This window comes from Belonocnema kinseyi, chromosome 8 (assembly GCF_010883055.1).
Source record: "Belonocnema kinseyi isolate 2016_QV_RU_SX_M_011 chromosome 8, B_treatae_v1, whole genome shotgun sequence".
Classification (NCBI taxonomy): Eukaryota; Metazoa; Arthropoda; class Insecta; order Hymenoptera; family Cynipidae; genus Belonocnema; species Belonocnema kinseyi.
Window position 1 is genome coordinate 144,077,674 of NC_046664.1, and position 27,880 is coordinate 144,105,553.

Genomic DNA, 27,880 nt, shown 5'->3' on the forward strand with positions numbered 1-27,880 from the left:
GATTGGTACTTTACGAATTTTTTCCTTGACGTCTTCATCGTGAAAAATAAAGTAGAAAAGAGGCCACTCAAAGAGTGTCCTTTTGACGTTAAAGGGTTAAGTTGAGTTTCAGTCAAAGGCAAATGAAATAACTATTTAGTTCTGGCAGGTATTTGTACAGTGACATGAGAGATCAAAGGGAAGCGATCCTCACCTATAAAAAGTTGATCATTTGAAAAATTTAGAACTGCTCTATGTTGTTCTAAAAATGTTATTCAAATAATTCCATCCTGAAGTATAGGGAAGTTCTGTGGAATTATCTGAAAAGCGGTTTCAAGTCCTTTTATCATTAATCTAACTTTTCCAAGAGTAGGTATCATGTCTGAGCCAATACCTATTAAATTGAACATTCGTTTCCTATTTATCTCTAGAAAAGGCTTTAATCTATTTTCTGTAATCAAACTGGCACTGCCTCCAAGTTCGATCATAAAAATACATTTCTCGAAAAGAAAAGCTACATTTTTCAATTCTACTGTAGAGGCTGGTCCATCCTCCCCTAATTCCTTGAGTCTGAGAATGACTCTTTTATTTGAATCTGTTTTAACTTATTCCGGTCTTTTCTGAAATGAATCATTATTTGACTTTTAATCCCGAAATTTTTGTCTTAATTGTTCACGCTCCAAGGAATGTTTTTATGGAGTCGACAATCCTTAAAAGTATGATTATTCCTGTGACAATAGTGGCAACTACATTCCTCTCTGCTCTTTATAAATCTTTTCTTTGCCAATTCAGGGCAATCTCTTTTAAAATATCCTAACTTTTTACGGTAAAAATATTCCACCTTACTGATCCAATTGTTTTTATCCTCAAACTTATTTTCGATTCGTAAATGGGCTATTCTCTTATTTGAATTAAATATTGTTTCCGGGTTTTGTCCTATATTAGAACTCGAAACAGCTTCGGATGCTGTCGTTCCTATATGCACTCTGTTCCAACTCTTAAACTTAAGATCCTACTGATTCGCGAGTGCAATGGCTTTGTCTAATGTGTTTATCTCTGTATCTCTTATTCGGGAATAAATATAGTAATCTAAACCACGTAAACAATTTCCGATTGCTGTAGTTCTGTAAGCTTTACACATTCCAATACCCTCTTCCCCTGGAGTATTTTCCAAAACTTGTGAAACGAATCTATTCAGAGTCAGGTTTACTCTTGCTCCATATTCGGGAACATTTTCACCCGGTTTAATTTTGACGTTAGCTAAATCTTGCATAAGTTGACTTATGTCTTCGTTTTGAGAGTAAATTTGATTTAAAGTTCTTAAAATTTCATCTAGGGTGATCCCCCTTCTATCCTGTATATGCTGTCTCGCTTCTCCAATTATTTTCGTACTGATTAGCATGGACAAGCATGAAATGTCAGATGGATTAATTAATGAAAGTGCGGCTCTACAATGATCATCAAACATCGTGATGGACATATTTTTTCCATCAAAAGAGGGAATCATCCCTTGGACTATTTTTGAGATTTTATTAAAGTCATGTGTTCCGGTCAAAGCAATTGAATTATCTGATAAGGCAGTAGGAAGATAGACAGGTGTTTGATGTCTTCTCAAGGGAGAAGAATTTCCGAGATCTGAATTTGTAGGTTGACTAATATCGCTTGTCAAAGAATTTGGAGAAGACTGTAAAGCCTGCATTATCAAGGATGTTTGAGCCACTGCACCCGGATCAACAGGACCCTTATTAATTGTTTTTCTTTTATTTCTTGAAACTGAAGATTCAGTTTCATTACTGGACGTGAGTGGGGGATCGCTATCCCGAACCCTTTTTTTCGCTCGCAATTTAGGCATTTTCAATTCTATTAGGCTAGGACTTACTTGAGGTTATAATCCAATTTCGCACTTTATATTAATACTTTTTCGCGTCTTAATAAAAAAATTGAAAAATTTGCACAATATTCTAATTCTGACTATACACGATAAGAGCGAGAAAAATAATCACTTCACAGTTTTTTTTTAAATTAAATTTCCACTTCTTTGAGATGATCTGGATGTTCAAGCTGAAGTTCCATTTGAAGATCTAGCAGACCTCTGAATAAATCTTCGAACTTCTGCACCTCTAGAAGTCCCCTGATGCGTAAACTTTCACAGCCGTCCAACGCTGCGGTAACCCTTTACGGGTCCGTAATCAGGAACGATAATACCCTGATAGAGAATCGCGGCTTTAGTAAAGAAACTTTTCACTCCAACATTCACACGTACCAGTGGGCCAAAAGCTACTCGATCCGCCCCTGGATTCACTGGACGAGTTCAATTAAACTAGAAAAGCCCTTTTTTCAGTAGAAAAATTACTCTGATTTTTCCATTTTTTTTTTAAATTTTTAATTTCCCTGTTTCTTAATTAATTTGGAAATATTTCAATTCCAGGAAACCAGTAGGTATGTGGCTAGGTGAGATACAGAATATATAGTATCCTTCACGGAGATATACCTCAATGCAGATCCATTCTTCTCCGTCGTCGTAGATGCGGCAAATTTGTAATGGTGGGAAATCCGGATCAGGAAGAACTTCAACTAGTCTGATCAGAAGTGAACTTGGATCAGACATTTTTATATTTGTCACATTACTTCATTTTCATTTCAAAATTAAAAATCCCTTCTATACAAAATTCAAAACCTTCCCTTTATTTTAAAAGAAAATTTTCTTTTTCAAAATTCAAAATTTCTCGCTTCCAAAATTTTAATTACATATGTTAATTTTTTTCATTAATTTTTATTCTGCGAAGTAGAAAAAACTCTGCTCTCGAGAATTGTGGTTCGCTTTTCTTGCTGTAATTTTTGGAGGAAATCATCTAATTTTTGCATTCCTTGGGGAATATTCTTGCGACTTGTTGGCGGTTCCAGGTAAAGACGTTTACGTCCTTCAGGGTCCATGAACTTTTTCCACGCCTGAAGGCCGTCCATAGTGATTGAGAAGCTTAGTTGGATCAAAACAAGTAGAAAAGTCCTATACTTGGTCAGGCGAACGTCCTTGAACTTGGTATACTGAACCAGTGACCAAGTTCCCACGGTCCGGCGGTGTAATCCCACACAAGCAACTAAATAATCGAACCAATAAGCAAATAAATAATCGAACCAATAAGAACCCATCCCTTAATTTCTCCATCTTGGATAAGTAAGGCGGCAAACGTTAGGAATTTAAAAATGTAAAATGTAAGAATAAAAACTTTTTGTACTTTTAAAGTGTAGAACTATTTTAATCGTAATAAAATGTATTATAATAATGTTGAAGATCGGTGAAGAAAAATACAGATTAACTATAATTTTAGGTTATGGATATCCCACAATTTTATTCGGTCGAAGACCGATTAGCTGAGGGCGTAAAAGAGCCCAAAGAAACAGATAATTTCTTTAAATAATTTATCAATAATGCAATATTACAAGTTTAGGCTTTGTTATTTTAAATAGACCCGCGCTTTTTACGACATGCGCAGTTGAAAAAGTCGCGGTCCTTTAGCATCACTGCATCAGCCTATGATCCAACAAACCATGCTCCCGCCAATTCGATGCTCAAATGCGTTTCACTTGGAATAGCCCGACCACCCCCACCATACTGAGTACCCACACCATACCCCGCTAGCCGAATTGCATTATAAATTCAAAGATGGAAGGGTCGTCGGGTCAAACCGTCTGATTAGTTGACTTTTTTTTCCTTGTGCGTGGCGGGACCATGGTTTATTGGATCATGGCACCACCCTACAAAACCGAAGTACGAATGAAAAAATCGGTTCATAGGCAGTGCTCCCAATCTTGGGAACATTTTGAACTGCGCTTGCGTCGCGCCGACAACCACATAGAGCTAGGGACCCTGTAGTGATGAACGCGCCAAAGGGGGGGGGGATGGAACGGAATTTGGAGCCAGCAGTAGAAGGCGCAATGTATTTAAACGACAAACGCTAAGCATATCGAAGGTACCGAAGTGTGAAGCTATAGCAAATTTCCATAACTGTATAGTATCTACTGTTGGAACGAAAGTACCGCTTTCTTCTCGCTCGACCAATCCGCACTCAGTTGTCTGTTTGGCGCATCCCTCACTGCAGGGTCCCTAACCACTGCAAGATTTGAACAAGCAACTTTAGGTCGTCTTAAAGATGTTCTATGTCTGGCCTAAAGTTGTCCGCAGGACTGGCCCTAAAGATGCCCCAAAAAAACCTATGAGACATGATTATTTTTTCATGCTAAAAAGTGAAAGAGCTCCCTGTGGGCACCAGGACATCAAAATGACGTTCTAAAAACGTCTTTATACGTACTACGACATTGTGAGTATAATGTGAGCCATTAAGAGTATGAAATTAAATGTCGAAACAGAATAATATTGTAGGGCTTTAAAAAAGCAACATTTTTTCCCATTTACTATTTTCATGTCTTGCCTTGCTTGGCTTAAAATGTGAGTTGTCGTTTGTTTTTTGCGGGGTTCGAAAATGCTATAACTTTCATGATTTTGCTTTAATCGAAAAGAGTCGTTGAAATAAATTGTTCGTTTTTCTGAGTACTACGGAAAACCAAACATAAAATTTCTAAAAGTTGTTATGCTAAAAAAAGTTGTTATAACATTGTAAGGGTCCCCGAAAGAAACGTTCATTTACTCGTAACTTTTTCTCTTATCATGCGTTGCAAGGCTCAAAATGTTAATTTTCGTTTTTCAACAACTGTTAATAGAATTTCCAAATCTGGAAAAAAATCTGGTTTCGAAAATGTGCTTAGTTATCAAAATAAACAATTCGTAGGAAAATCTTTTTCTTGCTACGAAAATGTGCTTAGCTACACAAAACCAATACAATAATCTTGTCACCTATATTTAAAGTTCGTTCAGGCACACCGTCATCCTTCTGAGGACGTCCGTAGGTTGTCCTAAGGACATCCTCACGTCGGTTTTCATCAAATCTCCACGTTCTGAGACTCCCTGACTCAGAAAAAACTATTTTTATGAAGGTGTTTATACAGAATACATGAATATCCGTACAGAAAAATACTGAATTTTGAAAAAGTGGCTGTCTAACAAACTTGACCTTCATTTTGAGATAGTAAACGAATTTCCCAAAGGAAAGCCAATCGACCTGGCAGCAACAAGCAGCACTGCAGTGCTCGTAACGAGTGCCCTGCACTCTTCTACGCATGCGTTGCGCTCGGTCTCCGATTCGTTTCTGGTCGCGCGTAATTTGAAATGCTAAAAAAATAACATTTTTATTTTTCATTACACAGGCCCACAAAAAAAACAAAAGTGTGTGTGCAATTGACCAGATCTATATATACTTATGTATTTTTCGACGTAGTGACCTCTTTTGGGGCCCCCAGATCGTTCAGCATCAACTGTGCTCGTACGGCCACAACGAAACTCGGGAAACCACTTATGAATCGTTCCAATCGAGGGTGCAGAGTCCGGGTAATACTTATCCAGCTTGGCCTTGGTCTCGGATATCGTTTTCTTGCGAAGATAGTAGTGTTTGATCAAAACTCGAAACTCAGATTTTTCCATAATAAAAAAACTCGGAGGTTAGTCGCTTCTCAGTGCTGTAACTTGTAAATGCGTAAACATAAATGGCTGAAGTTTTGACAGGCGTCATTTAAAGGATCAAGCTCGACGAAAATGGTTCACATTAGTGAATACTAATGCCATCTCTTAGAATTTTCAGGTACTTATCAGACTGCCTAGTATTTATGATTGAATTCTTATTTCAATTTCAGCCTCTCTGCTTGTTATTTATGATCGTATTTTTATTTTAATTTCGGAAAGAACATTTTAAAGCCTTTAAAACATTTAAACGAGCTACCTGGACCTTCAAATATATCTGAGTGCCTGCGGAGAATTTCTCGGAGCCTTAAGAATCTTGAGCGTATACACTGAGATTTCTATCGGTAGGACAGTCCTCAAAAGTGCTTCGTTAATGACATTTGATTCTTTTAATTTAGCAGAATTTCATAATTTAAATCGTAATGTATCCTGTATATTATAATTCTTAAGGTAATCCTAGTATGGGACTCATCATTGTCATAAAAAAGACCACTTTCCCGATTTTAGGGTTGTGGTACTTTATATTTCACACGTGACCTAGTGGAACTCTTATGCGCATTGAACTTAAACTTTGAACGGAAATCACATAGGATGTCTTCATGCTTTCTTTAGGATGCCTTTATGATATCTCCTTGTAATTCACAAATTTATAATAAAACAGTTTTTTCACTTTTAGAACAGTTCGGGCTTACTCTAGAGGATGTTTTTGGTTTCACCCTACCGAAAAGAATCTCTGAATATATACTAAAAATTCTTTAGGTCAGAGAAGCTCAGAGAAATTCTCCGCAGGCACTCAGGTAGATATATTTTAAGGTCCAGGTAGTTCTTTTAAATGTTTTAAAAGCTTTAAAACGTCCTTTCCAGAATTGAAATAGCAATACGATCATAAATAACAAGCAGAGAGTCTGAAATTGATATAAGAATTCGATCATAAATAACAAGCAGAGAGGCTATATCAATAGAGTAGCTGACACTCAAGGGTCCTTTGTTAAGCTTCTGGATTAAAATTTAGAAGTAGATTTTTTTAATTTCATAGTTAACAGCCTAAAACATAATAATTCGGAATCTACGGGTTTCGATGATTTCAGATATCTAACTTTTTTTCTAAATGCTTAAAATTGGAATTAATACAACGTTTCTCGTCAATGGAATGAGATACGCCAAAAAGGACAACATTTTTTAATTCAACTAGAAAATTGTATATTAGTATTTAAGTTATAATTATGAATAAGTATAATGAGAAAATTCTTTAATTTACAAAAAAGTGTCAATAATTTGAAGAGAAATTTAAAAAGGGAGAGCGGATTAGCCACGACCAACTACTGTAAATAACTCTGCCCGCCCGTTACGTGACGAATACAAAAGAAACATTATATTACCGTCGCACCTCTCTTAAAAGGACCACAAAAAGGATCTTTAAAAAGACCCAAATCTCTCAGACTATCTCCGAGACTATATTGTTTCAAATCGACTCTGTTTATAGACTAAAATGGGCCAGACTATTTCGCTAGAGAGAACTCAGAGATTTCTTTCCGTAGGGCGTTCACATTTTCACAATAAAACTTAGAGAAATCTCATAGCGGAAATATTTCTAAGTTGTACTTTAAAAATTAAATCTTAAAAATTAATTCTCAATCAGTTTTTTTTTAATATTTCAGAGCATTTAAGCATTCAAGTCTTGCGAGAGAAAAATATAGAAATACTTGAGAAATAGATAGAAATACTTGAGTTTGGGTTGCTTTCGAATAATGATAATCTTATGCAAGACGCTTCGAAGATGTCCTAGGGACATCCTTACGACATTGTCCCCTGGATGTCCTTTAAAGACATCTTTAAGATGAAGAAATGCCAGACATAAGACCTTTAAAAGACATCCTTCAGCCGTTTGATAACATCTTTAAGATATGCTTTATGGGACTAGATTAGAACGTCTTTATTACGACCTCATGACGTCTTTTTGTAAAAGCCTAAAGACGTCCACAAAAATATGTCTTTAGAATGACTTTAAGCCAAGTGTGCCCACTGGGCAGTTAGAAAATGTCCGGATTTGCGAGGAACATTTTATGAGTGTTAAGTAAAAAATGTATTCGTACAATTCCCTTTCCCCCACTCTTTGCCTATACATAAACCTGAAGCCCCCTACGAAAAAAATCGAAGCCCCCCCCCCCCCCGGAATAATTCCTGGCTACGCAGCTGGTGAAGTATTGTATTCATTTCAATTTAAGCTATCAAATTTCATTGCTGATGTAAAATGCGATGACAGTTTATTGAGATTTTGAGGTTAAGAGAAATAACGGAAAAGTACGTCTCAAAAAACTGTACGAAACATCAAAATTATTCTTGATAAAAAAAAGCAAAAAATAGCAATTAAAAAATTCCACCTTATGCTAACAAATCTTTCATTTTCCCTGGCTAAGAAGATTAATTTTCTAGTAAAGAAGACAATTTCTTGAACAAAATACACTTATTTTTAACAAAAAAGAGATATAACATGAACCCAAAGTGAAAAAGTTATATGTGCAGTTAAATATTAAAGTTTCACATAAAAAAATAATTTTTAAATAAAATACTTGTATTTTTGACCGAGGAAATGAATTTTTTAATACGATTATAAATCTTGAAACGAATAAAAGTATTTTTAAACAAATATGTCCAATACTCATATGTCCAATACTGAAAATTTACTTCTCAAAAAACTGTACAAAAATGCTTGATTTTCCTTGATACAAAAAGCAAAAAAATACCAATTTAAAAATTCTCTACCTTATGCTAACAAATTTTTCATTTTCCCTGGCCAAGAAGATTAATTTTCTCGCAAAAAAACTTTGTCAGCAAAATATACGAATAATTAACCAAAAAGAGATACACTTTGAACCCAAAGTGAAAAAGTTTCATGTACAGTTAGATATTAAATTTTCACATAACAAAAGGATTTGCAAATAAAATTATTGTATTTTTGAAGAAGAGAATGAATTTTTAAATAAAATTATGAATCTTAAATTAATTAAAAGGATTTTAAATCAAAATTTATATTCTTCTATGACAAATACCGAATATTTGCGTCCCAAAAAACTGTACGAAAATTTAAGATTTTTTTTATACAAAAATGCAAAACATACCAATTTCAAAAATCTCTACCATATGTTAACCAATTATTTATTTTCTCTGGCCAGAAAGATTAATTTTACTGCAAAAAAGACAACTTTTTCAAAAAAATACACGACTTTTTAACCAAAAAGAGATACACTTTTAATCCAAAATGATAAAGTTATATGTACAGTTAGATATTGAATTTTCACAAAACAAAAGGATTTTCAAATAAAATACTTGTATTTTTGACCAAGAACATGAATTCTTAAATAGAATTATGAATCTTAAATTAATAAAAAGCATGTTTAAGCTGGAATGCCTATATGATAGAACGAAATTAATCACGCTTGTAATAAATATAAATCACAAATAATTCTTCCGCTATAGTCGTGGTGAACATAAACTTGCAAATATAACTTCACACTCTACAGGCATACTTTTCTTATTTCAAGCTCATAAGATGTTTCTCGCAAATCCGGGTATTTTCTAATTGACTTGCACTTAAACGCCCACAACGCAAAATACTTATCCACATTTCCCTTCTTCTTTTTGACAAAATAATAAGTTCACTTGTTGACAGATCCCAATAGGCGCAAGATGAGATTTTCCTACAAACTTATGATTTTCGTCAGTTATGCCTCTTGGAATCCAAAAAAATCTCGTGCTTGGATGGACGACACTGGTGTTTATTACACCCTAATACGAAACAATATTTCACCATTTTACTTTTTTTATTTTGAAAACGTCTCCGAAATATGTCATACCTATACTGTCAAAGTATTTTCCCTTATTGATTTACCCCCGGTGTTTCGGCCCTTTAGATTTTTATGGCTTAATGAGAATGCCCCATTAGTTGCATGAATTACAAAAAAAGTGATTAATTATTCATAATTCTTTTATTGTAATTTTAATGATTCTTTTTTAAGTCACATTGCCGGGAATAAACAAAAATTAAATTTTAAAACTCGGCAGAGACGAGATTAATCACTGGGACAAAAAATTATTTCTTTCTCTGAACTGAGAATTCATAACCTCTTTTTTAACAAACTCGAATTTTTTGTATCTGCCACTCCAAAATCTGACTTAAGGTTCAGGAAAATTCGATTTCGGCATTTCTCAATCATTACTTATTATAAATATTAGTTCTGAATAGTCATGTATTTCAAAATCAGCTCGCTGAATATGGTTACAAAAATAAATAGGCAGTCGTGGCCAATTGTCCAGGGGTGATCCCGAAGGAATTAACCCCCAAGCGGAGGTGTGAAAACCGTGCCGAAAGTTGAATGGCACATGGGTGAGGTGTCTAGAACGGTGACTTTGGGATACCGGGCGACATTTCAGAGTACGCAGCCTTATCCTTGCAAGGATGGACGAGTCCCTTTCCCTAGTTTCTCGTGGGAACAACAATGACAACACCAAACATAGTTGTAGTAAGTGCGGTTCAAAACAACAGAACGCGCAGGGCTCCCGACAATGGGTCGGCAACCAATGCCAACCAATCTAGAGCTAGGGGAGCCAATGAAAATGGATTCAACGCGATGGTTCGGCGGGATCTAGCGACCTTTAGGTGGACGGAGCGACTGAATCACGACTTGCTAGAGTGCTACGATGCGAATGTGGCCCCTGAAAGCGGTTACATGGCACGACTGCATGCTCTGGGGTGCTAGAAACGCCCGGAGTTATCGCACTTTTCGCATCAACGTCTGCGAAACCATGCCGAAGTATTCCAAAAAAGAGGCTATGTACGCGGAACGCCTACTGTACCATAGCCAGAACAAGCCAGCAACAGAGAAAGAGAGGCGACACGAAGACCAACCGCGGACAGACATCCAATAGAGGATGAGCGATGCTTTGTGACCCGGAGAAACATCAACACCAAGGTTTCTCTCAAGCCTAAAGATCTAGCTGAAAATGGATGACGAGCTTCGTGGACATTTTTCTGGAGAATTCAACCTCTGGGCTATCAATTATTGTGTGTATAATGCAGCGAGAGCTTTGGCCGATGCGAACCATAAAACGAAACCAACGGTTGATCATAAGACCAAAAGACGAATGCATCAACTTGCCATAAAGATAGGCTAGGCAAGACAGTATGCGTACCGCATTCAGTGTGTGATTGACTACACCACATCTGGCAGGAATTTTACAGCCGAGGTTCTAAAGTTCGCGCGCGAACTGCGGACCCGATATCACACACTTAACAAGTCAAAGCTGCTGACCATCAGGCAGCATATTGTTGAGAGAATACGGATACTATCTGACGCTAAGACAAGTCTAGAGCGGAGGAAGAGGTGGGTCAGAGAAAATCAACAGTTTCTCTCTGACCCATCTCGACTCTTCAAAGACCCTCCAGTTACTGTCAAACATCCACCCAAACCAGAGGAGGTCGAAGTACTTTTATACAGAAGTCTACGAAGTGCCGCATAGACTGGACGAAGACTCAGCAAATATAAATAGCTTCAAGGAGCCATGTGATGCCCTTATAACACGTGATAAAGAATGCCCACTCATCACTACCGAGGAGGTGAAAAAAGTATTAAGAGGGATGAAGAATTATTCCGCACCGGGACCAGATTGTATTAAAACCTTCTGGTGGAAGAAGTTTTCTTCAACCCATCAGTATTTGGCCCGTATTTTCACCTCATATTTAAAGTCGGAAAAGCCGATTCCGAAGTGGTTGGTGTAAGGGCGCACAATACTCCTGCCGAAAACAAGCAACTTAGCTGACCCGAAGAATTACAGGCCAATCACTTGTCTGAACATACTGTATAAGATATTCATAGCTATCCTAAATGATAGGATTGTTCGGGCAATTGAACCTGTGTGGCAAGAAATGTATGAACAACGAGGCTCAAAGAAAGGCGTAGCGGGATGTCGGCAGAACCTGCTCATCGATAGATGCGTCTGCAAAGATGCAGCATTCTACCAGCGTGACCTATCGATGGCCTGGATTGATAATCGGAAAGCCTTCGATTCGACCTCCCATAGACCTTTCATCTGTCTTTTGGAAATCTTAAAGGTTTATCCGCAAATCGTTAGGTGCATAGAGAGATTGATGCCGCTTTGGAAAACCAGATTTACTATCTTATCTGGAAAAAATCGTGTGACAACTAACAAGGTCACCTTTCGGATAGGTGTCTTTCAAGGCGACACCATGAGCCCACTCTTCTTTTGCCTTACATTATTGCCACTATCTCTAGCACTTCGCCATTCCGACGGGTATTTGTGCGGCAAACCTGCAGATCGAAAGTACAAGGTCACTCATGTATTTTACATGGACGATCTTACGATCTATGCTAAAAACAAAGAGCAACTACATCTAGCTCAAGGGATTGTCGAAGGATATACTAAGGAAATTGGAATGGAATTTGGGTTCAACAAATGCGCCAAGGTTTATTTGAAGCGAGGAAAACTTAATGGCATCCCTGAAGGTCCTGAGCTCATTGATATAAGCGCCATATGACACCTTTGCGCTGGAGAGACTTATACATGTCTCGGCGCACCGCAGGGCCGAATTCAGGATGTGACATCTATAAAAGATACTCTCCGAAGGAGATACGAACGTCTCATCCGGCAGATTTGGTCTTCCGAACAAACTGTCGCACAGTAGGGTATTTTGGATTTGTTTGTGCAAATAATCGACAACTCGTCAATTTTCAACCGAATTAAATTTTTTATAATACTCGTGAATAAATTTACTGTCGAAGAGATACGTTAATATTACGGTTTGAATCGTCAGTACTTCAAAAACGTCGACCAACTTCGGCGGTCGTCGGCCGATTTTTAGGCTATTCAGATGTCAGTAATATTTGGTAATTCGTACAAACAATGCTTCATGCTCATTTTTATTTGTTTTCAACCATTACAAGTGCAAACCTTTCTATTCTCATTCTATTTTTGCAATAAAAGTTTTAAATAATAGTTAATAAACGTAAATAACGTTAATACTTTCGGTTTCAAATTATTCAACCGAGAAACGTTTATTCCGAAGAAATTAACGAAAGAGTATTTTATAAAATTTTAAATCTTTTTTTCGTACAGTTTTTATATTTATTTTAATAAAATTATTATTTAAATAATTATATCCTGACTATAATATAACCGAATTTCATGACTGCTCTTAATTAAGAAAGTTGAAAACTTTCCAGATTTTGTTAAATAGAACAGAGAAAAGGTACATGATCCAACAAATCATGTTTCCGCCAATTCGATGCTCAAATGCGTTCGAGTTGGAGTGAGGGTGGCCTTCCATGATTGTAGAATTGCGTTACGTATTGCGTAATGCGTCAAATCACTAGACATTTCAGCCAATCATAGTGTTTCTCTGAATAACTAGGAGAGTATTATTGGAGTAAATATCTATTGAATTGCCGCATTACGCAAAACACTACAGAATTCTGCAATTATGGAACGCCACCCTTAGTATGGAATGCGTTGAGTTTTGCAGATTGCGTTAAATTACCAGCTAGTGTCTAGGGAGTGTGTAGTTTGTGTACCAACTTTAATCATTTTCTGATTGCTTTGTTCCGCGGTCCGTGTGTTGATGTCCCTGAAGTCTGTATTTTGAGTGATAAATTAGTTAAAATTTTAGGTATTTAAATAAATTAAAATCAAATTTAAAATCAATAATTTTAAATCAATAATCAATAATAAATCAATTATTTTCAATAATTTTTGTTTAAAACGATAAATTTTCTAGCCTTTCTATGATCTTGAAGGTTATAAATTGTTCATTTCTTAAGTATATGAATATATTTCTGATAGATAGTAAGGAAAATTTATGCTTTGATAAAAAATACCTTTTACGTACTATCTAAAAATTTCATGAAATAATACGCATAATTTTCCTAAATCTTCGAATACCTTGACATTGGAAAATACTTCAGCTTTTGTATTTGTTTTGCATTTTTAAATCAGCTATCCTTCCGCTACTTCCGTTTTACGCATAGTCAGTGCGTAAAATTTGTTTCCGATTGTCCCATGCATGCGTTTAAACGCAGATGACATCATGAACGCAATTCAGGAACAAAAAGGAAGACGTATCTTCTATAACATCCCCCTAAAGACTCTTACAGTGGTACGGAGCCCAGGCTCAGTCAATTCAATAACGGAAAATGGCAAATTTTTAGAACTTTGGCGCGGGGAGTTGAGAGACAGCGAGGGGAGTCAAATTAGTTCTCCTGCCCATTGCAGATGGCGCAAATTGGTGTAAAAAGCGCGTGCGCGGCAAATTGTTGTCATTTGTTACTGTCACTTGTTGTCTGGTGCTGTCACCGTATGAGACCATAACTACAAAACGGTTTTTCGTGTGCCCGTATCACTTCAATGAAAAGTATTTCTTGAAAACGCAAACTGGTGTGGTTATAACATATTAAAAAAACAGTATATCACAGATCAACTCTGCTTCAGAAAAAATGAAAATTCATACGTATGCACATCCTTACTCGCCTCGTAATTATCTTTTTCTACTCGAAATACAAAAATAAAAGCAAAATTAAGTAAATGAGAAACGTAAAATGAGAAATTGAACGACAATTATCATTAATTTCTTATTTTGCGTTTCTTGTTTTCTTAATTTTGACTTTATTCATTCTTTTTTCTTACATTATTTTACTAGTCAACACATCTGAGGAAGGAGCATGCACATATATAGCAACTACTGCATGCATGCTTCTGTAGTTCTCCTGCCCATCGCAGATGGCGCTGAATTTCGCCATTTATTTCCCACGTAGTTTTCCGAGCCTGACGGAGCCTACGTCCACTGCGTTGAAACGCAAACATGGGATAATGGGAAAACAATTTAACGCATAGGTGATGCATTTTTCCCTGACATCAACAAAGATGTCATTATGTACAATATTTTTATAAATAAATGTGGCTTAAAGTCATAAGGCAATTAAAATAATTTAATACAAGCAGATTTCCGATTTTGTGTATTCAATTTCGAGCGATTTTCCTTACTAAGCTAAAATGTGAACTACAATAGATGATAGACGGTTCTACTTGATTGGTCAAACACTGCGCATTTTTCCAGTTTGAAAATGTAGGCAGAGAAAATTAGATTGCGTAATATCGCATATGCCGTATATTATATATATTCTAGTTCGTAAACTGTCTAGGTGAATTTGAGATTCTTTAATTAAAAAGTTGACCCACATGTTTATATTTTCATGCACAGTTTGTCGGCAAAAATGTTCGTTCGCATAATCAAATGGCACATTGTAAAATGGCGGCTCTCCCCACTCATTGAATTCTCCCCTCTCCCGTGGATTCAACTCCGCTCGCCTGTGTTAGGATGGCATGCCTAGTCCCGTGTTTCCTATGTCCATGTACTGAGAAGTATCAGTGATCCCAACTTTGGCATGTTTAGCTACTGCGCTTGCCCGGTGCAGCGACCCTCATTAGTCGCGTTTGGCGCGCAATTAAAGCCAAAGAGAATTAAAAATGATTAAAGTAAAAATAAATACTTAATATGAATTGTACATTGGTATCAGAAATAACGCAAATTGTGATTTAAGGTGGGAGCAAGATAATAACTCGTACATTTCTTATAATTAATAGTTTTTTTTAGTTCCAAAGACTAACTTTTATTTCACTATCGAATTTTCAAATAAATATATTCCTAACAGTTTATATAATATGTATGACCAATCACATAATTTCATGTAAAAATGGCCAGTGAAAAAAACAATAATACTAGTTAAATACCTGAAAATAACGTTTTCAGCTCAGAACAGTTATTTTTAATTCAGAGAAGCCAAATAATGAAGCTCATAATGAGAAAAAAAGAACAAAAATCACCATTGCTGATAATAAAAATCCATCTAGTGTCTATTGGTACTAAAAAATGCGGCTATTTATACCAATATTTCGCTATACACATGGCTCGTTAAATAAACATTTTTGTTCTTCAAGGACCTTTGTCAATGAAATAGAAATTCATCTTTTGAATTGAAACAAAATGTGCTATTGCTCACCAAATATACGCGTTGTTATTTTTTTCTAAACTTACACCACAAATTACGTTATTTCTGATATTAATGGACAATTTACAATCATAATCTATTTTAATTTCAATAATTGTTAATTATGCCGGTTTGAATAACGCGCCAACAGGGACAAATGAGATTCGCTGAGTCGGGCAAGCGCAGTAGATCAACATACCAAAGTTGGGATCACTGAGCAGTGTGGCGGCAATGCATGTAGCCATTGCTCCCTCTGCACCCCGCTAACTGATTTCAGAACTGAATGATCGCCATCTGTGTCGGGCAGTGAACTATTTCTGTGCCCCTCTTTTTCTCTTGAGGGCGCTTTCATACGATTGCAGATCAGCAGATTGCATGCAGAAAGTTTGCAGGAGTGAAAGAGATAGATAACAGAATATACAGTTACCATCTCTTTCACTCTTGGGATTTTTCTGCTTGCAATCTGCTGATCTGCAATCGTGAGAAAGCGCCCTGAGTGAAAGAGATGGGAACTGTATGTTCTGTTATCTATCTCTTTCATTCCTGCGAACTTTCTGAATGCAATCTGCAGATCTGCAATCGCATGAAAGCGCCCTAATGGAAACGAGTTCGCATAACATGAACATACTGCAACAATTCTAGGTGATTGGTGTTCACTTAATCGTCCGTTCACTCTATTGCAACTGGGCGTCTGTGATTCGTCCACGTTTGTTCTGATTGGCGCGCTTATTTAAAAGTCGTCGGAATGCCAAGAAATCGCCTACAATAAATTTAAATCGCCATACTATTCGCCAGTCGCCAGACCCTGAAAATTTGGTCGCCAAATAGAAAAAAAAGTCGCCAGAATTTCTTTAAATCACCAAGGTTGGCAATACTGAGAGCGAGAGGCTAGAATACTGAAGGTGCAGTGGCATATGAGCAGAAAACGTCGGCGGAACGCAGAAATACGTGAGAGTGAAAGAGACAAATATCTCTCTCCATGTCTTTCACTCTCACGAGTTTCTGCTTTCCGTCGACGTTTTCTGCCCGCATGGGACTGCAGCCACAGAATTTATTTAATGCATTTAATATATTTAATTTTCAACAAAATAATTAAATTTCAAACCAAATAATTTAATTATTTACCAAAAAAATAACTAGTAAGCTAGAAATTTTAAAGTAGACTTTTCAATCACAAATAATGAACTTTCATAACCAAAAATAGTTTGATTTTCTTATTATTGGGCTCCACTAGCTTAGATCACATTTAAGTGAAGAAACGGGAAAAGATGGGAATAACTGAAAATAATTTTGATCATTTGTCGACTAAATAAGAACATTTTAAATAAACATTGAAGTGAATTTTAATAATTTTAAAATATAAGGTTAGAAAACTGGAAATTTTTCTTAAAAAATAAAGTTAATTTTTCCTTTCAAACTTTTTAATTTCAGACTATATATAATTTTAATAATTACAAAATTAAATAACACTATATTTTAAATTTTTAACATTTTTTCTGATCTCACAAAAGAATAATTACTGTAGCATTTTCAATCAAATTTCAAGAAGAATTTAGGGTTACCAAGTTCTTTTTATAAGCTAATTGAAACAGGATATTTTGGACAAATCTTTTTAAAAATTTAATTTATTATAACTACAAATTTATCATGTATGGTTTATAATCGTTAAAAAAAATTAATGGTACAGAATATTTAGGCAATACTCGGGTCCCCAATTCACTTGACATAGTCCTGGAATAAATAAAGGCAGGTGTTATCTCACATGCTTTTTCCCTTTCTAGAGTCCATTTCCGTTCTCCCCCCAACGTTATCGGTCCATTTCTATATGTCGATGAGGTTATGCTACTTTGGGTGTTTGGGCGCCTGTAGTATATTCTTCCGTAGTCAAACCAATCAAAATTCTAATTATTCTGATTCATTATCAATTTTCACAGTGATAATATAAAGTGTGGTATCAACGCGATGGGTTTTATAAACTGGACGGAATTATTTCCCGGTGAATGGAGTAGTACAATATTTATTTTATATGTGGCACTTTTTATAAACCAAGGTAAATAAACACAAACAAATAATTAGTTTGAAATTATATAACAAATTTTTATGTAAGATATATATTAAAATAGAACGACAATATAACGATAACCCAGTGTTAAAAATGTACACATAGTAAACTATATGTTTGAAAATAAAAAAAGTTGGAATTATTCAATTAATTTGTTTGTTTGTAAAGCATTTCAGAATATAAATTTTTTCTAATAAAACTAATCACAACAAGCGTATAATTAATAATAAGCGAGATGAAGACCTATGACCTCATTTAAGATTTAATTTATTTTGTAATCTAATTTATTGAGAAAAAATAAAATCTTAAATAAGGGCCAAAGTCGGACGCGCTCTCGGGCTGCGGATAGGGGGTCCCTTTATCTAAGGTTTCTGCTGAATATGATTACAATAATTGATAAGCAGCGGCGGACAGTTGTCCAGGGGTGGTCCTGAAGGAATTAACTCCAAGCGTAGGCATTACCACCTTGCCGAAAGCTGAATGGCACATGGGTGAGATGTCTCAAATTGTGACTCTGGGATACCGGGCGATCTTTCAAAGTGTGAAGCTTTATCCTTGAATGCGAGGCTCTATAAGGACGGACGAACCCCTTTCCCCCCTGCCGGTAGAAATCTCACAGTATATGCTTAAGATTCTCAAGACTGAGAAATTCTCCGCAGGCACTCAGGTAGATATATTTAAAGGTCCAGGTAGCTCCTTTAAATGTGTTGAAGGCTTTAAAATGCCCTTTTCGAAATTAAAATAAAAATACGATCATAAAAAATAAGCAAAGAGGCTTAAATTGAAATAAGAATTCGATCATAAATAACAAGCAGACAGGCTATCTCAATAGAGTAGCCGACACTCAAGGGTTCTTTGGTAAGCTTTGGGATTAATAGAACCTTGTTAATTTCATAGTTAACGGCCTAAAACATAATAATTCGGAATCTACGGGTTTCGATGATTTCAGATATCTAACTTTTTTTTTTTAAATGTTTAAAATTGGAATTAATATAACGTTTCACGAAAATGGAATGAGATACACCAAAAAAGACAACATTTTTTAATTTAACTAGAAAAATATATATCAGTATATAAGCTATAATTATAAATAAGTACAATGAGAAAATTCATCAATTAAAAACAGAGAGTTACTAATTTGAAGAAAAATTTAAAAAGGGTGAGTCGGGTTAGCGACGGCCATTTACTGTAAATAACTTCCCACCCGGTACTTGACGTATACAAAAAGACCATTATATTACCGTCTCATCACTTTTAAAAGGACCGCTAAAAGGACCTTGAAAAGGACCGACATCTCTCTGACTATCTCTGAGACTAAATCATTCAAATCGAACCTTCAGATAGGCTTAAACTGGCCAGGCTATTTCGCCTGAGAATACTCTGAGATTTCTATCGGTAGGGCCTAGCTCCTCGTGGGAACAACAATGATAACAAAAAGCATACACGGAAAGAAATTTCGGTAAGCCGCTCTCTCGAGCTGTTGCGCTGAATGAGTGAACGTTGCATCACCTCTCAGAACTGTTTTATCGTTTTGGGCGAAATGCTGCCCTATCGTGGCGCGGCCGCTATCCCGACGTGTGAGTACAACGTTGCTCCCTTTGTTGAAGAGAGCAGTAATACCACTGAGGCGGTGCTGCATTGCTTTTTCGTGCACATGCTCACGAGCTGTACTTGCGCTTGCCTTTGTGATTTTCGTTCATGATTCTATTGTATTCCACTTAAAATGGACATTTTTTTAAAAGTACGACTTTGACGATATTCGAGACACCTTAATAGGTTATTATCTTTCTTTTTTCTATGAACTCTTGCTCGACTGATTGACATAACCTTCAAGTTCTTCCGAAGTAAGTCTTTATTTTTTCAAGTACTGATTGTAAATACCGTATACATAATATAACATTAATGTGATCCTAGCTTGAATAAGTAAAATAATGTCGTTTTTTGAGGTAAGCAAATCAGATTTTAAAAAATTTTTTTACAAAGATCTTTTTCACAATTTCTTACGGTTTAAAACTATTGAAAGCGCAGGGCTCCCGACAGTGGATCAGAAAACAATTACGACTACCGTAGAGTTGCGAGAGCTTATCGAGACCGATGGACCGGCAGCATCTCAATAATTTTTGGTGGACGTAAATACGACCTGCTGCATTTCTAAGATATCCGTATGCCCCCTTAATATAAAGGTTACATGGCATGGCTACATGTTCTTTACTGCGAGAAACACCCAGAGCTCTCACACTTTTCGCATCAACGTCTACGAAATTGTGCCGAAGAATTCCGAAAAAGGGGTTTTTTTTTCAGAAAAAGAGGGGCGACGGTGCTAAATGGAAAAGTACCTGCATGGTGCGGACGCAAAATTCAGATTAATCCGCATGTCGTGAGGGCAAGGGTAGAGACAGATGTGTCATCAATTTAGACGTATCTGCCGCATGGCGTGTTAGGACGCGTGCATCGGTATATTGATTTCACACAAGTGCCAAGTTTTTAGAGAAGGTTCCTGATTCAAAAACTATTTTTTGCAATGTTGAGAAAAACAGCCCAGATAACAACGTGCGCGCACGCCGCTCCATCAACCGAGCAGACATATGCGCAGTCAATTGCGACGCATATCGCTCGCATGCGTGAAGTTCGCACGCATGACTGATATGCGAGCTCTAAATTTATGCCTTATGTTATAAACAACCGATTGTTCATTCAAATGAGGGAAATTGCGTATAATAATAATAAAGATGATCGTTTTTATTATTTGATTGATTAGATTTCTAAAAATAAAAAAACTCGTTATTAAAAAAATAGAATCTACCCGGTACGCGGGCACATTCTCATCGCGCGCTAAGCGCGTGGCTCGCAAGTTTGAGTGCGCGACTGTTGGTTCTCGCGTTTCGCGCTCGATGATGTATTTGTCTCGCGCTCGGTCATGGTTTACCTCGCGTTACGCGCTCGATGTTTATATTTTCGCACATTCTTGCGCAAACGTTTTTAAATTAAGACTCAAAGCAGGCTCGAGAGTTTGAGCGCACCTACGGCACGCGACTGATGCCTATCGCACTCCGCGCTCGGTCTTTGCATTTCTGCCGCATTCGTGCACAGGCTTTAAAAAATCAAAGGTCAACGGACCGACAATTGCAATTTTGCGCTTGTGAACTCTCATTTGTTAAAGCTCTTTCGGCTTTAACGAACACATTCTCATCACATTATACACATTATACACAACACTTTTATATCAAATATAATACATTTTTTATGTAACTCTGACTGGGATTACTTAGTCAAATATTGCAAAATAAAGCGCAAATTATATTTATCATGATTATTTAAGTATTTGTTGCGCATTTTGCTTTAAATTGTATTCTAAGCTGTGCTGAAAAATGTATCATTTCTATCATTTATATCATTACAGTTCATGATATGCATACAAATTGAATCATACAAATTCTTTTTTCCTTGTTTTTATAATTTAAAAAATTTTTTAATTTGTTTTTTACGATTAATGAAAAACCATTGTGCATCTGCATATGGTCTAATTCAGGAACCTATATAAGATCCTTTGTCCTCTTTCGTCTTTTCTGCCCTTTTTCCAAAAATTAAATTTTTTTATTTTTAATCTTATTTTTTACAATTGCAAGAAAATCTACTCTTCCTATCGAAAAATGATTAATAATACATTTATAGATCTTTTTAGGCGAACAACTTTTATCTGTTAATTTCAGTTCGTACTTTCGTCAAAGATGTTATAACCTAGATGCGGCAAGTGGCGGCGGAGTGGGAGGAAAATATATATAGCTACTACTTTCGTAGGGTACATAGCTACTGCCCTCTTCGTACTACCTTGCTCCTTCTTTCTCTGTTGGTAAAATCGTTGCACTGGGGGTAGGATGTTAAAAATATATTATCCGTTGCTCATCGCAGCAAATCCCGGTTTTAGCAAAAATTTCTCAAAACACCGATAAAGTAGAAACAGGGATTCTTACATGATCTACAAAATAACCAATTACTGTAAAATTATAATACTTTTGCAATACTACCCTACCGAAAGTAATCTCTGAGTTTTCTTGAGCGAAATAGCCTGGACCATTTAAGTCTATAAACAAAGTCGATTTGAAACAAAATAGTCTCGGAGATAATTTGAGAGATTTGGGTCCTTTTCAAGATCCTTTTAGTGGTCCTTTTAAGAGTGGTGCGACGGTAATATAATGTTCCTTTTGTATTCGTCACGTACCGGGCGGGCAGAGTTATTTACAGTAGTTGGTCGTGGCTAATCCGCTCTCCCTTTTTAAATTTTTCTTCAAATTATTGACACTTTTTTTTTAAATTAAAGAATTTTCTCATTATACTTATTTATAATTATAACTTATATACTCATATTCAATTTTCTAGTTGAATTCAAAAATGTTTTCTTTTTTGGCGTATCTCATCCCAGTTACGAGAAACGTTCTATTAATTCCAATTTTAAGCATTAAAAAAAAAAGTTAGATATCTGAAGTCACCGAAACCCGTAGATTCCGAATTATTATGTTTTAGGCTGTTAATTATGAAATTTAAAAAAATCTACTTCTAAATTTTAATCCGAAAGGTTAACAAAGGACCCTTGAGTGTCGGCTACTCTATTGAGATAGCCTCTCCGCTTGTTATTTATGATCGTATTCTTATTTTAATTTCGGAAAGTATATTTTAAAGCCTTCAGACTATTTAAACGAGCTTTCTGGACCTATAAAAATATCTACCTGAGTACCTGCGGAGAATTTATCTGAGCTTCTTTGACCTAAAGAATTTTTAGTATATACTCAAAGATTCTTTTCGGTAGGGTAATCCTTATTTTATTTGTGAAATTAGTGACAATATTAGAGGTTATACATAAATCAATTTTAATGCTAAGTTTGCAATGAAGCAAGTATTTATTTTTTGAATTGGTATTACCAGGGGGTTGATACGATTTTCGCTTTTGCATTAGAGGCGTGAGTCAGTTTTCTGAAGAGCGGCGAGTCTTGAAATATTGGAGCCACTGCTGCGATGCCCGGTCTGCCCGTTGTCTGTTATTATTTTGCATATAAAAACTTGTGAAATGTCATAACTCTATCGTCTTTATGGCATATTTGATGCATTTACAGATAAATATGTAATCAAAATGGGTGGAAATCGATGTATAGCTCCGAACTGTAAACTAGGGTACGACCACCTCATCTCTGGTACGACTCATCCCGCTCAAGTGGAGTAAAAAAAGTTTTTTTCTGCGTTCCAAAAATTGAGGTTGAAAGTTGGCAACAAGTATTTAAGCGCCCTAAAAAGGATTTCATTGTTAAATCTGCATACATATTGTGTGCAGATCACTTTTTAAAGGATCAGACAGTTGGAAAAACGAAGTTTTACCTCCTGATGGAACGGTTATTGCGGTAAGTGCTACGATTTGTTTACACTGATGTCCTTTTACCTGAAATAATCGAGTGTTCCAATAATTTTTGAAATTTAAAAAATATTTCAAGACCCTTACTATCTGTTAGAAAAGTGTGAAAGTAACTTTAATGACAGTGTTGAATTATTGCTGAGTTTCAACATTTATGTACAATTACATTAATTTATTAATAAATTCAATTATTAAAGTAAATAAAAATTGTAACATAATAATTTTTTCAACCAGAATGGTATGATAATCCTAAATTAAAACCAGGGGTTTCGAAATCTCAATTTCCAAACTGCTCCGAGCGTTGTTTGAAGGCTGCAAAAAAAATCCGTCGTCTAATAAAGCGCGATTTTTTGACAAAGAATTCTGAAATGTCTAATAAAAAAGTCAGCCATCAAACATTGATCAGGGCAGTTTGGAATTTGTGATTAAACTGTCATTTTACACACTATCACAATAATCTAAAAGTTCGGCAACAACAAGAATACCTAAAAATTTTAAAATCAATGTATAGATGAAACCGTCAGTGCCATTCGGTTATTTTAGGTTGAAGGACATCGGTGTAATCAAATCGTAATATTTACCGCCATAATCGTTCAATCAAGAGCTAAAACTTCCTTTTTCCAAATTATCTGTTCCTTTAATAAGTGATCTTCGTACACTACCTGTCCAGGTTTAACAATAAAATCATTTTAATCACGGTGAATTACTTACTGCTAGTGTTCAACCTCATTTTTTGGAACGGAGAAAAATACTTTTTACTCCGTTTGAACGGGTTGACTCGTACCCTGCTCGACAGTTCAGATCTATACATCGGTGTCTTTAGTCCTTATTTAATTCATATCTCCATATTTTAATCCAATTTTCAAATGAATATATGACTAAATGTGCAGTAAACTTAATAGCTTCCATACTGATAATCTTTTCACTATCTTGGCGATTAATACAATATACTAAATATTAAAAATCATAATTTTTTGCGTATTTTTATTATAATGTAATAATGCATTAGAATCATTCAAGTAATTATAAACAGAAAAATTATTATTTATATTTAAATTTTAGAATGGTAAGTTTATTTACTTTAAACCTTGAAGTGGTATTCTTTATATTTGACCATTTTACTCTGCTTGAATATTAATATCCTTAAAAAGACATTTCCAGTATTTTTAAGGACTATTTTTTAATCCTCGATATTTTTTAAATTCTAGAAACAGTTAATCTTGGTTTAATTCAACCTCAAAGTTTTTAAAATATCTACAAATATTCAAAATATTACAAAAACTGAGAAAAATACTACATGTCCCATGTTTCTTATCATAATTTTAGCATAATTTTAAGCATAATTTTAGCATAATTTTAAATAGAAAATGTTCTAATAGAAATAATTTTTAGATAAAAAAATAAGAAATTACATTAGAACTTGTAATTAAAATTACAATTCTAATGCATAAAGTAAGCCTGAACTCATTAAAATATGGAATAATTTTTACATCCTCATTATTTATGGTTGAGAAAGTATTATAATAGGCCGAAATGTCACACCTCAGTGTTTAAACGATTTCCACGTTATGAGACACACTCAAACCGACAATGAAGTTTTGACTTTGGCGTCTGTCTATATATGTATTTGAATATCATAACTCTGTTTTATTTCTCGAAAATAAAATGCTAAAAATTCTTTAAAAAATTTATTCTATGCTTTTTTTCTTAGGATTTGTGATTTCCGTTTTATTTATCGAAATTACTATATAAAAAAAGAAAATGAAAATTTTGGGCAAAACCTCTTGAGATACGGAAAAAATTTGTATGGATGAATGAGCTTTTAAAAAGTCCTCAGAGATTTTGTAAACAATTTTTTGATAGAATTTGTCACTTTCATTTTATTTAACGAAAATACTATTTTAAATCATCAAAATTTTGAACCAAACAACGCTACATACGGGAAAAAGTATTACGGGACAATCATAGCTTTTAAAAAGTCGCACAAAATTTTCTTAAAACATTTGTGATAGGACTTGTAATTTTAATTTTATTTATCAAAATAATATGTTATCTACCGAAAATTCACATTTTGAGCCAAATGACGCGAAATACAAGGAAACATTTTGGAAGAAATTTCAGCTTTTAAACATTTTTGCGAAATTTCGTTAAACCATTTTTTGATAGAAGTCGTCCTTTTTAATTTATTTTTCGAAATGGATATGCATATGCAAGCATAGAAAATTTCAATATTATGCCAAATACGCGAAATACGTTACAAATCTAAAAGAAGACTTATAGGAGCATTTGTTTTACTCGTCCAAAGCGCTATGAAAAAAATTCCTTTTTTAGCACAACAACTCGAGATAGTGAAGGAAGTCCAAAGAAAATATTATACCTTTTAGTATTGTGACGTTATCTCAGAAAAGAATGATATGATCCCAAAGTCTCAGCGACTGATTATTTAGAATGTATTCTTCGTTTAAAGTGGTTGTTGGCCTGGGCCCTCTATTTGCGGGGGTTCAGCACCATTATTTTTCTCGTTAGAAAATCTGTCAGAATGACGCCCTAGGTTTATTATGCCATAGACATTAAGAGCAGAGATACTGACGATCGGACCAGGTGCCGAAGCCCAAGATCGACTTAATTTCTCGTCAGTAATCTGTCAGAATGACGCCCTGAATGTCAGTAATTTGTCAGAATGACGCCCTGGTGTGTTATTTGGGACGTTTACTCGTGACGTCGGAGCGAATAATTGGTAGTCAGTTCGGTGTGCCAGGTGAAGCCCGAGTAAAGGCCGAGTGAATATAGTTAGTTAAAAAAGTTAAAAATGTTCTTTATTGTTCTTAGACTTTGTTACATAGGTGTGGTATACATTTTTGGTTCCTATCTTAAGCGACTTTACCCGAAAATAGTTTTTGAGTTCTTGTTGTAGTTGTAATGAGTTTTTTGTTTCTCTAGTTTTGTATGTTATTTGTTAGGAAAACTTTGGGAGAAACCTATTTAATTTTGAGACTTAGAATATATTACAACTTAATCTAGCTTAATCTATATACAATATTTACAGTTACTTTAGCTAATACAGGCTGCGAAAATTAAAGTTTTGTGGAGATAGTTCGTTTAATTTTGTAGCAAGTGCTGCGGTAATTTATATTTGATCCTGAAAGGCACATCTTCATAACGTAGCGAAGATGTATCTTTCAGGATTGGAAGAGACAGTTGATTTACATAAAAATGTTCAGTTATTTGAAATATTTCTTGCTTGACTGTAGAGATTTTAGCTTTTGAATGCAACTCAGTGATCCTTGTCCCTCTTTTTGCGCTGATGGCCATTCTCAGGCACTTATTCTGTATTTTTTGAAGTTTTTCTACATTACTTTTGAAAGTGTTTCCCCATATAGGTGCCGCATATAGCATTATTGGTCTGATAACCATTTTATAGACTATAATTTTATTTTGCGTTCATTTTACTTTTACTACATAATAGAGAGTAGAGAGAGCCTATCACAGCAGCAGCCTTATTACGCACTTTTTTGGTATGTATAGTATAAGTAAGTTTCGAATCTAATATTACTCCTAGGTATTTGGCATGTTTTCGCGGCTTAATAGTTTCATTATACATTTTTAGCTCTGGGATATTTTTATCACCATCATTATGAGAAAATATCACAAGCTCAGTCTTGTCCGTGTTTATCTTAAGCTTCCATCTAGCAAAATATTTTTCTAATTCGTGCACATACTTTTGCAATTTGATTATCGCAATTCTTTTCCGTCGAGACGCTGTATAAACTGCCGTGTCATCAGCAAATAAGGCTATTTTTACATCGCTAGACTTTGGTATATCATTTATATAATAAAGAAATAATACTGGTCCAAGGACAGAACCTTGCGGGACGCCTGCTTTGACAAGCTTTTCATTCGATAATTTACAATTAACTTATACTACAAAGGTTCTATCACAGAGGTAATTTTCTATAATTTTAATTAGATATTGCGGTATATTATAGTTTTTTTAATTTTGCTATGAGCCCCTTATGCCATACTGTGTCGAAAGCTTTCTCCATGTCTAGGAGGAGAGCAGCTGTGCTGTGCATAATATTAAAATTTGTACTAATATAATCAGTGAGTCGAGCTAGCTGTTGTACTGTCCATTGTCCTGATCTAAATCCAAACTGTTCTGGAATTAATTGCTTATTGATTCTCTCATGTATATGGAGTCTATTTAATATCACAGTTTCAAAGATTTTGCTAATGGTCGGTAGTAGACTGACAGGCCTATAGCTTTGGGCAGAGGTTTTTTCCTTTCCAGGTTTATATATGGGAAGTATTTTTGCCTTTTTCCATTCTGCAGGGAAGTAGTTCTGCTTTAATCATGCATTGTATATATGAGTTATTTGTACTATCGCTTTTTTGGGGAGATACTTTAGTATAATGTTTTGTATTCCATCAAGTCCAGGAGCTTTCTTTGCTTTTGTTTTGCTTATAGCTTTTTTAATTTCTTTAGGGGTAGCTAATTTAATGCCATCTAGGTTTATTTCAGAGCGAGTAATCGAACTTTTAGTTTTGCGATTTGCCATGTTTACAAAGGCTTTTAGATAAATATTTCTAGTTTTCTGTAAGATTTTTCTCAAGGAGTTTCTGTGCTTAATTTGTTGGTTTATAGTTTCCGGGAGTTTATTTTTATATTCAAAGGTTTCTTGGTTAGGAATGGAATCCTCAATGGTATTATTAATTGTACCAGGTGTATACATATGAAACCGGTATTTTTTCAAGAAAAAAACACATTTATTTCAAGAGAATGATAACAAATATTTTATTCAAAGTATGCGCCC

At 35.2% G+C, this 27,880-nt stretch overlaps 1 protein-coding gene across 7 annotated transcripts in view; it reads left to right on the forward strand.

Moving 5' to 3' along the window:
• Positions 1–3,920: 3,920 nt before the first annotated feature.
• Positions 3,921–27,880, forward strand: part of LOC117178007 (UDP-galactose transporter senju) — a 315,812-nt gene continuing 291,852 nt past the window's right edge. For 6 of the 7 annotated variants that reach the window (XR_004467779.1, XR_004467780.1, XM_033369187.1 and 3 more), the window contains exon 1: positions 17,418–17,656. Coding sequence is in view for 4 of the 7 variants with exons in the window: in XM_033369187.1 (XP_033225078.1) it covers positions 17,569–17,656 (88 nt within the window). In the remaining 3 variants the exon portion in view is untranslated. Of the gene's footprint in view, positions 4,299–17,417; positions 17,657–27,880 lie in introns of those variants that run through there. The other variant, XM_033369188.1, reaches the window with a different exon arrangement.